Source organism: Haliotis rufescens, unplaced genomic scaffold (assembly GCF_023055435.1).
Source record: "Haliotis rufescens isolate VD_foot unplaced genomic scaffold, xgHalRufe1.0.p SCAF_25, whole genome shotgun sequence".
Taxonomy (NCBI): Eukaryota; Metazoa; Mollusca; class Gastropoda; order Lepetellida; family Haliotidae; genus Haliotis; species Haliotis rufescens.
Window position 1 is genome coordinate 546576 of NW_025963946.1, and position 12041 is coordinate 558616.

Sequence of the window (12041 nt, forward strand, 5' to 3'; positions counted from 1 at the left end):
CAGCATGACCACGTTAACGGTCCTTACAATCAATGGCCACTAATTAATCAGCATGCCTCCCTGTACTAATCCACTTTCTCCTATGTGAATTTACTGTGGACTAATTCTCTCATTTTGGTAAATCATGACATTCAAATACTGTATTAGCCATAATAAGCGCCTGGGCACTAAAACTGACAGGGGGCTCTAAAATCATACACAACAAGATGAATTTGTTTTCAGAGATCATCTTGTTTGTTTGTTTGTTTGTTGTTTCACGCTGCATTCATTATTATGAGGAACACAACATCTCAGAGTATATATTTACTCCGAAACATTGTATTCTTCCTTAAATGATGGCGGTCAGAAAATAATCGATTCTAGAGCCTGACCATCCGATCCCGTTAGTCGCCTCTTACAACAGCAATGGGCTGCCATAGAAACACAGAAACATATACCGGTAAGAAGTATGTACGTTAAGGAGAGATGTTTCCTATGTATACCAATAAATGAGAAATCTAACAATCAGTTAAGTGTTACCACAGAGTGTCTTTATTCTTGTCTCGATATGCTGCATGTGATTTTCAAACTTGTCAAAATAACCCTGCACTAAACAAATGGGGATGTGTTCATGAGCATCGGTGCACACAACATACCAGTAAGTTCGTTTTCGCATTGAATGAATCTAATACAATATCATTAAAATCAGACCTAAGTTCTCGCTGCCGCTAAACAAAGATCTCAGAACATCCCATTATGGGTCACGGCAGAACGACCTTTCGCGAACTTTGATCCACCACTGAAATGACTAACAAGAAGTCAACATCAACCAATTAGAAAGCAGCTTTCTCAAGCTTTACGGCTCTCGTTTCAATCTGGCGACTTCAATTTCAGACTACGCTTGAAAAATAAGTTGACACAGTTTACGATTAAAATTTTCAAAACTGAACAAACGAACATTCCGGAATGTCTAATATATGGTTGAGACTTTATAGCAGTGCTTCCCACATACTGTGCAAATGATAATCCCATGGAAGCGAGAGATAGATGATAATTTTTACGGAACCAGTCATACGGTCAGTCGTTCGGAATACCCTATGTTATGGTTTTGGAGGTTGCATGATTAGAAAACACATTCCAACCGTCACTTTCATGATTTGGTAAGCAACGCTTTGATTGGTCGGATGAAAGGTCCTTCTGATGTGACCCGTAATGGGATGTCCTCAGATCTTTGTTTAGCGGCAGCGAGAACTTAGGTCTGATTTTAATGAGATTGAATCTAATATCTCTTTGCATATGTTTGTTTGTTTGTTGTTTAACACAGCACTCAGCAATATTCCAGCTATATGAGGGCGGTCTGTAAATAATCAAGTCTGGACCAGACAATCAGTGACTGACATCATGAGCATCGATCCACTCATGATGTCAGTCACTGGATTGTCTGGTCCAAACTCGATTTTTTACAGACCGCCCTCATATAGCTTGAGTAAGTCTGCTTACATTCACCATCCTTAAGGGTATTCATGTTTCTTTTGTCAGTATTTAAACAAATGTATGAAAATCTAATAATGTACTGTGCCTCCAGTCAATTTTTATACTATCAGGGAGTGAGAGAAAGTAAAACCCTGGTTAGATTAAATATGGTGAGTTCAAAATGTCAGATGTACGCTCTATGGACACAATGAAGCAATATTCGTAATATTGCTATATTGTTTCTTCATGAACATGAAAAATTAAAGTTCTAGAATTAACAAATTCTTGAAAAATGTCATCCTGATTCCATACTTGTGTTACCATGGTTACATTCTACATTAATAAATACAAGTCAAATAACAAAATTGTTGGAACCATTCACAAACATTTACAAAATTCAATATGCCAATTACTGATTTTGTTCCAAATTCCAGTATGAAGCTCCATCAATTAATAATCAACAATATATTCCAAAACAACAACATAGAAACAAGAATCCTTCTAACACCTGCAGAATATAAATCACACAATATAACAAAAATACTTTCCATGTATTAACAGCTGACATTAAATCATAAAACTCATCACAGATCCCTGTGAATGATATTCCAAAATTCCACCAAAGACCGCTCTGTCAACACAATCATTGACAGCAACTTTTCTCCTTTTCTCAAACGCTTACCTCACAACAACCCAGCTGACTCATATAGAACGCTTTCACGCCCATAGTTTCTGATAAAGGATATTTGACACCCAAATTTCAAGATAATCATCCAAATTAAAGTCTGAGGAATACTAGTAACTGCCAGGTGGCAGAAAAATATGTCAAACTTACCTGCTTCCAGCCTAGGATCAAATTTACAGACCCATCCTCATCATAGTTTCCCATTTACACACACTATTGAAAAGTTTCATATTTGTAAAGGGGGGGGAGGTTATAAATGCTTTCAAAACAAAACACATCTATCTAACCAATCAAATATTATTATTCAAATCCATTCGTTGTAATCTCAATATGTGATTGCTTAGTTTTGATAACTAAAACAGCCTATCAATATAAAACATTGACAGAAATTAAATTCTACCGCCAATCACTTCCCCCTTGGATCCTAAATGGTATGTTCCATCAAAGAGCATGAGGTTGCCAAGCTCTCTGACTGGGAGGCTGTGCTTGAGGCTCAACAAGGTGGGTTTAATTACATCAAAATAATTTTTCAAATTTTAACTCATTGTTCAGATCTTAGGCATACATATGCCCATGATAAATAAAAAAACAAATTTTTAAAAAAGCGTTTTCATAAAACAGGTGTCATTTATGAAAATAAGATGCATGTCGAATGACGACCTAACCCCTCGTGCCCCCCATGTCTGGGTATCAGATTTCAACCTTTTCGTACACCAGTTCACCCCCCTGAGAGTCGTCTGCTGCCTTTTGAAAGTGTTTCCTGGTGTCTATAAATAGCTCTGCTAATTACAAATGTCTGATGTAAAGCTATTTATAGCAGGGTTCACAAATTAATGTAAACACATGCATATCAACAGCTGTGCTCAAGCACGAGTACCTGCTGATATTGAGACAAATGATGAAGAACTGTAGCTTCCGGAGCATCGGTGAATTTGAAGCATGATCAGAAAATCCAGAATGTAATTCACCCTCTTTTTAAGGTCATAGTTCTACATAATTTGAACTCATATACCATATTCGACATAAAAAGCGCTCATGACAATATTTGCTTATATATAGGCTAGTGAACAATCCAAATTCCTTCCGACTGATCAATGTACACAAGACTTATTTGCAATATGCAATCGTGTGCTATGTGCACCTTAATTATGGGCATTTAAATTCTACAAAAATATAACTGTATAATACGCACAGACTTTTCTTTTGTATCATTTCAGGCTGTCAGCATAAACCGCGAAATTTACAATCTTTCAATCTTTTCACCAAAATTTTATTCTAATAAGAGGCCCCTATTTCCAATTTTCAGAGCGCCATGGGCGCTTATTACATCAAATAAGGTAAGGTTTTTTTAACCAACAAACACCCCTGTGAAGACACAAGAGAGAGTCAGTTCCTGGAGATTACTGGTCGTAAGAGCATCACAGATGAAACAATTGCATGGGATTGACCAGCTCGATGGCTGCATGTGCCCTTAAAGATCACTGAAGATGTTGTCACTCATTGGCCTCATCAAAGCTCCATTATAATAAATAATAAATAATATATAACATAATACTTTCAGGCTGCTCTGACATTGCTGGGACATTGCCGACAGTCAACTTCAGTTATGCATCACATAATAACAATGCAACAACATATTACCGGTACCTTCCTTTTCTTCTTCACAATTATTTGGATGTAAAGCAGAGCTGCCTACCCATAATTCCTTCCATGTGTTGTTGCTTTACATGTGAGTGAGTGAGTTTGATTGTAAACCGCTTCTAGCAATATTCCAGCAATATCACGGCAGAGGACACCAGAAATGGGCTTCAAACATTGTATCCATGTCAGGAATCAAACCCGGGTCTTCGGCATGACGAGCGAAGGTTTTAACCCTGAGGCTACCCAACCGACCCCAGCTTTACATGTATGTCTTTTGGAATATTTATAGAATAAAGGCCGACCAAACAGTTTTTAGACAGAAGAATCTTTATTAGAATACACTCTTAAACAAAAAGGAAATGACATGATTTCCCTACAAAAACATAACTTCCTGTTAGAGAAAGCTTCCACTGAACTGATGTGAGACCGTGCATGTACACACAACCTGTTCCCTGAGTGACTCTCTTAGTTCTTAACTTATCATCCCACAACTGAAATATAACCCCCAAATAAAAACAGGCTTGAGCATTTCAACAAATACACTACCACTATTGCCTACATGCATTTGTGTTGACACTGGCAGAAAAACACATTCTTAACTTCAAGATGCAAACATTTCAAATTAAATCTTTGAATAATTTCTTTAGATGTTTTCGTCGTACAGTCCCTCATTTGTTTTATTCAAAAAGGACAAATTATATTTTTCTTATTAGGCTCATATTTTGAAACAAATCACAAAACCCCAGTTTGTTTGTACAACATTCTGTCAACAAAATGAAAAACATAGGTCTGTGTCGTCTTGTAAAAAGCTCAAACTTGAACAATGTGTGCCATTCCCATGTCAAAATAGAACTGTTATTGGACTAGGGTCTAGTCTGTCACTGATGGGATTCTTTGAACATTGTTTTCCTTCAACCTTGAAGAGTTGTGTCTGCTCATTTTCTTCCTATCCTATCCTACCCTTTAATCCAGACTTACCTTACCCTGGAAATAGTTCAAAGTGTTTGTTTTTCTCTAAATATAATAAAAGCAAGAAGTGCCATCAACAATATCAAAAGCAAGTCTACAACTGTTAAAAACTCTTGAAAACATGATTTCGACAACTTCAATTTAGTTTTCCGCACTAATTAGTGGGATATGAATTACGGCCATAGATACCCACTCATCCAAAGAATATTCATCATATGTTGTCACAAAGTCAAGCGGTATCAACATGATTTGTGAACAAACTGTCGCCAACACTTGCTAGGGCCTCCTCCTATAAAATAGGCCATCAAGAACACCCCTAAACCAAAACACCGATACTCAAAAAAGAAATAATATTATTGTAAATGAATCCAAAGATAAATTCAAGTAATCATCAACAACAAACAATCTTCTAGCTTCCATCAAGCTTTGCCAGCTCGCAAAAACAATTTGACAATCCCAGAATGTCAATTGTCATAATTTGGACACTTCACGCAATGGAAACGGGCAAAATGATCCCGAGACTCCAAGAGGCTGAGTTCAAAGCTAAGCTGTCCTTATTCAAGACAGCATCGTCTGTCTGCGACAATTTTAGGAATATTAAGTGGTTATACTGTAGCCGAGGGGCTATGATGCTCTTCGATCACTTTAACAAAGGCACTTCCATGGAAGAACATGTGAGTATGGTTGAGGACACCCTCACAGGCATGGAGGGGCTATGACGCTGTTCTATCACTTTAACAAAGGCACTTCCATGGAAGAACATTGTGAGTATGGTTGAGGACACCCTCACAGGCATGGAGGAGTGAGCGGTCACTCTGGAACCTTCCTTGCAAGTTTCTCCCCCAGGGGATGGACTCAGCACATGACGCATATCAGTCAAAAGCTTGAGTAATCGAATCACCGATAATTGGCCACGGAGGTCACATGGGGAGACTTCTTAAGGAATCTACGCAAGTTGACGAAGGAGTTGCTCCGATCTGCCAGTAGATTTGGTGGCAAATTGTTGACAAAATGCATGCGGCACATGGTGTTAGATTGAGTTACTGGCCATGTTACAGACATACATCACCAGGGACTGGAGGAGGCTGACAGAGTGCATCATATGCTAACGTCTTGATTGTGTTAGCTGTAATACCGTTAGTGAAACAAAACACTTATGGGATGGTCCCTGGTCTAACCACTCACAAACACCTGTCAATCACTTTCGTATCCTAAAAAGCCATCCCACAATTACCAGAAAGCAAACAGTAAAATAAAATTGTAATTGTGCAAAAAGATCAATTTCATCTAAACTATCTGTGAAAATCCGGGGTAGAATAGATCAGCAACCCATACCCATAGTAAAAGGCGACTATGTTTGTCGTAAGAGGTGACTAACGGGATCGGGTGGTCAGGCTCACTGACTTGGTTGATGCATGTCATCGATCCAAATTATGTGGATCAATGCTCATGATATCAATCACTGGATTGTCTGGTCCAGACTCAATTATTAACAGACTGCCGTCATACAGCTGGAATATTGCTGAGTGTGGCATTAAACAACAAATAAACAAACAAATAACAAACTATTCAATAGCCATTGTATGATAACCATCAGTTTATCACACACACCAGAGACAATATCAAATACATGTACTTCTTTCATTGAACCTGTCAAATATCTTCACCATGATTTGAATCATACGCTTATTGCGAAACTGCACCTTTGGGGCAGGAAACTGGATATTTCGTTCACAAAACGAATCCATTTTCCAGAAGTAAAACATTGCAAAATAGCATTAACACATGAAAGGATTTCACAAAGTCTCAATAAAGAAGTTTTAAGACATGTCCATTTGGATAAATGTCACATCAGAAAGAGTTCATCAGTTTTGTAAGAAACTACTTCCCCAGCAACATATTGATACACCTGATGTCCAAACAGCTTATCAGCGTAAATGGAAACATCTAATGATCAATAATCCACTACACAAGCTCCGACAAAAAACATGTACTTAAAACAATCGAACGTTATCAAACAACAGGGAAAATACCACAGGCACATAAATACCCTTCCAGGGCAGACGGGCACGTCTCGAGTCGAGAAGCAGATTGAAATACAACATCGTGCATTGATGCCATGGCAGTGTTTTATCGTAAATGACAAATTGCTAGCACTAATGGAAGAGCGGGGACGAAGGTCTATCCCAGAATGTCCATTAGATGGGGGAGGTCTGTTACTTAGCAGTTTGGACACAGATGACAACAGTCACAAGTTACCAACGTCACTGATCCACAAATTCCTGTCTTACGCAATGTACAGACTGGAAAACACTGGGATTCAAACTGAGCAGTTTTGATTGTTTTTTGTTTTGCTGCTTTATGACACGGTCGGAAATATTGCAGCTATATGAATAGAGTCTCAAGCAGACAATCCCATGATTGATATTATGAGCACAAACACTAACCAAGGATGACTGCCTAGTCCAGCCCCATATGACCAGTGTAAGGTGAGGTAAAATGGGGTTTTTAAGTCACGTCCTAGATTATTGCAGTGTGTGTGCGTGTGTGTGCGTGTGTGCGTGTGTGCGTGTGTGTGTGTGTGTGTGTTGCATGTTCAGTGATGGATTACTGTTCAAGTGCCATCATTTACTGTAAGACATGTTGACATCCATTCTAAAAGAAAATCAGGAAATAATATTATACTGCATCCCTGATTTTGTCTCCCTAGATACAGAACAAAAGCTGGAAACAGTCAATATATAAACGACACTAAAAAACAGCATCTCCTAATGTCAAGATGGCATCACTGACTGATATCATTATAGGATATCGACTTGTGCTGCAACAAATATAGAATCAACTATTGACAATCATAGTACTCGAACAGTTTCCAAAGTCTAAAACTTGTTGGCTAAAACTTGTCGACTTGCCACAAATTACAGCTGTCATCAATATTTTACAACCATAATTCAGACAATTATTTCAGCCCTGAATAGTCAGGAAGTCAAAATTACCCACAATTCAATGATGAAATCTTAGAGTGATTGAAAGTCACTGTGACTCAAATTGTCGTCTGCTGCTGCGGCCTTTCAATTTTCGGACCATTCTTCCTGTGATGGAAGATGGCGATCTTGAGAAGATGATCTTCAATCTCTCCATCAAACAACCTCGGACCTCACAATACAGGGTCATTATCGTTAATTTCAACCACACTTGAAGTGACCTGCGCCTGATAGCAAACTTGAACCATTACGCGAACTATTTACAATCGTTGATTGTGGTCTGAGAGAAGGAGGCACATCAAAATGAAAGGGAGGACCAGCACTTTGATTTTGCATGGATCTTCAATTAAGATTGATGGCTTGAAATAAACAAGCATATGATTCTGAAGTGCAATTTTTACGTACAGGAATATTTCATTATCGTCTACAAAGCATTGTTTCAGGCCAAATCCACCAAGTTCTCATGATGTATGAGGATTACAGTAATTCACCCAAATACTTATTCTTTGATGTGTGGTAAAAACAAATAGGTATTTTTTTCTCAATGTCCAATTCATGGGAAAAACTTAATATTGAATGAATGATGTGAAACAGGTCTATTACATCCCATGTGATGAGTCGACATAACGGCTGTAGAGGTGTTGCTCTGTTTATGATTACAGTTGACATATGTGCATCTTTCAATGATACGTGGCATATGGTTATTAATTTTTCAAAACTGGCTCCCCCAGGAGATATCACTTCTGTGAAATATTGCCCAGTGTTCAAATCGATTGGTGTAAGTGTTAGCTTGTGTTTGTTGTTTAACACCACACTCAGCAATTTTCAGCTACATGACGTTGGTCTGTAAATAATCGAGTCTGGACCAGACAATCCAGTGAGTGACATCATCAGCATCGATTCATGCAATTGGGATACGATGACATGCATCAACCAAGTCACCACCTGATCCCATTACTTACCTCTTACGACAAGTATAGTCACCTTTTGCAACAAGCATGGGTTGCTGAAGACCTGTTCTAATCCAGATCTTCACGGGGTAGGTGTTAGCTTGATGTTCAAGTGTTCAAATCGAACAGTGCCACAACATTATAGTCAAATGCTGAATTCGTAGGTTAGGGACCAACCATTTGATAAACAGGGGGGTCTTAGCGAAAAATATAAATTGTCCCAGAATATTCTTGAAAAATATATTGGTGCTTCCGACTGCTGAAAAAAAAGAAATTTTCTGCCACAAAAATTACACTGTTGCAAGGTCTTTTTCAAAAAAATATTCAGCCTCATAATTTTGATTTACAAAATATCTAGTTTTGCAGCTATAACTGAAAAAATAACAAATCTCAAAAAAAATAATCCACACATAGTAATGTTGCAACTTTTCAACCGTGACATTATAGCATAGAAACACTGCAACTAATACTGTGATATAGAATAGTACTGTTGCATTTGTGACGTCAAAATGCAACTCATAACCAATTTACCATTTTAACAAAAGGGAGGCATTTCTCTCAACGTTATATTTGATATCAGAAGACACTCTCTTCTCTACATCAACCTGGCTTTGTCCTGTGTCTCGTTGTTGTACAGTGACTGTAGATCCGACCAGTGATTCTACATCATGTGACCGTGTTTGAACCGGAGTCTACGTCTCTACCAATATGTGACTGGGAGACTATGTTGTACAGTGACTGTAGATCTGACCAGTGATTCTACATCATGTGACCGTGTTTGAACCGGAGTCTACGTCTCTACCAATATGTGACTGGGAGACTATGTTGTACAGTGACTGTAGATCCGACCAGTGATTCTACATCATGTGACCGTGTTTGAACCGGAGTCTACGTCTCTACCAATATGGGACAGGGAGACTATGTTGTACAGTGACTGTAGATCCGACCAGTGATTCTACATCATGTGACCGTACATCTGACTGTCATTGTACATCTGAAGATCCGGGGTAGAATAGGTCTTCAGCAACACATGCTTGCCGTTAACAGGCGACACTGCTTGTTGTAAGAGGCAACTAACGAGATCGGGTGGTCAGACTCGCTGACTTGGTTAATGCCTGTCATCACATCCCAATTGTGTAGATTGATGCTCATGATATCAATCACTGGATCATCTGGTCCAGGCTCGATAATTTACAGACAGTCGTCATATAGCTGGAATATTGCTGAGTGCGGCGTAAAACAAACAAACAAATATCTAACTGTGACTGTTACTAAGATCTGACTGTGACTGTACATCTGAAAGTGACTGTGGATGTGATTGTGATTGTACGTCATGTGACCGTAGATGTGACTGTTATTGTACATATGTGTGACTGTGACTGTGGATGTGACAGTGTTTGAACTGTAGATCTGACTGATTGTAGATAATGTGACTGTACATCTGACTGTGACAGTAGATGTGACAGTGTTTGAACTGTAGATCTGACTGATTGTAGATCATGTGACTGTACATCTGACTGTGACAGTAGATGTGACAGTGTTTGAACTGTAGATCTGACTGATTGTAGATCATGTGACTGTACATCTGACTGTGACTGTAGATGTGACTGATTGTACATCATGTGACTATTGATGTGACTGTGATTGTACATCTGACCGTGATTGTACATCTGACTGTGACTGTTCATCTGACTGTGATTGTAGATCATGTGGCTGTGCATCTGACTGATTGTAGATCATGTGACTGTAGATCATGTGACTGTAGATCTGATTGTGACTAGATGTGACTGTGACTGTACATCTGACTGTGACTGTACATCTGACTGTGACTGTACATCTGACTGTGACTGCACATCTGACGGATTGTCGATCATGTGAATGTACATCTGACTGTGACTGTACATCTGACTGTGACTGTACATCTGACTGATTGTAGATCATGTGACTGTATATCTGACTGTGATTGTAGATCATCTGACTGTAGATCTGACTGTGATCGTAGATGTGACTGATTGTACATCTGACTGTGACTGTACATCTGACGGATTGTCGATCATGTGAATGTAGATCTGACTGTGACTGTACATCTGACTGTGACTGTACATCTGACTGTGACTGTACATCTGACTGATTGTAGATCATGTGACTGTAGATCTGACTGTGATTGTAGATCATGTGACTGTAGATGTGACTGTGATTGTACATCTGACTGTGACTGCACATCTGACGGATTGTCGATCATGTGAATGTAGATCTGACTGTGACTGTACATCTGACTGTGACTGTACATCTGACTGATTGTAGATCATGTGACTGTAGATCTGACTGTGATTGTAGATCATGTGACTGTAGATGTGACTGTGATTGTACATCTGACTGTGACTGTACATCTGACAGATTGTCGATCATGTGAATGTAGATCTGACTGTGACTAGATCCGACTGTGATTGTACATCTGACTGTGACTACATCTGACTGTGATTGTAGATCATGTGACTGTATATCTGACTGTGACTAGATGTGACTGTGATTGTACATCTGACTGTGATTGTACATCTGACTGTGACTACATCTGACTGTGATTGTAGATCATGTGACTGTAGATCTGACAGTGACTAGATGTGACTGTGATTGTAGATCATGTGACTGTAGATGTGACTGTGACTAGATGTGACTGTACATCTGACTGACTACATCTGACTGTGACTACATCTGACTGTGACTGTAGATGTGACTCAGTGTACCCACACATCCCTGTGCAGCATAATCTGTGTGTGACTTCTAGAACTAGTTCCTCCAGTGGCCCCCCCCCCCCCCCCACCTCCAGACAAACACAGCGGTGGTAGAGAATATCCCCATGTCATACAGCCCCGCCACCTGTGAGCAGAAATCTGTTACCTATTAGAAAAGTCTTCTCAAGGGATTAAACAGACTTTCCATCACCCAGACTAAACGGTCTTCCTTCCTGCACCTAAAAGAATACACCACGCTCTACCCATTTGTACTTACAACATAATTACCGTCTAGCACCTCAGTTTATTTTTATTCCTTCAAAAGTGTTTCCTGGCAAGCATCTAAAGAGGCGTAAAATCAAGATGGCTTGAATCCTCCTCAAATGAACTGTTCAACCTCTATAATCTCCTACATATTGACAAATCACTTTGTCCGTTTCCACAGTGGCTAATTGTCAGTCTTACCGACTATCCTTTCTATGTAATAATAAGGGTGTAATCACAGGCTCACCGGTGAACATAATTACCTCATCAACACACTATAATTATCACATTGTTATATATAACATATTTCATGGCTACTTTTCTTTGCAAAGACTAAATTATTTCAAAACAGTAAACAGGCATT

General features: G+C 39.0%; 1 protein-coding gene across 7 annotated transcripts in view; it reads right to left on the reverse strand.

Annotated features, from left to right (window-relative positions):
- The window catches only part of LOC124123712 (diacylglycerol kinase delta-like), a 195698-nt gene that overhangs the window by 119172 nt on the left and 64485 nt on the right, over positions 1-12041 (reverse strand). For 2 of the 7 annotated variants that reach the window (XM_046486886.2, XM_046486885.2), the window contains exon 1: positions 2288-2341. The exons of the other annotated variants lie outside the window; for them this stretch is intronic. In XM_046486886.2, coding sequence (XP_046342842.1) covers positions 2288-2341 — 54 coding nt within the window. Of the gene's footprint in view, positions 1-2287; positions 2342-12041 lie in introns of those variants that run through there. 7 annotated transcript variants of the gene reach the window in all.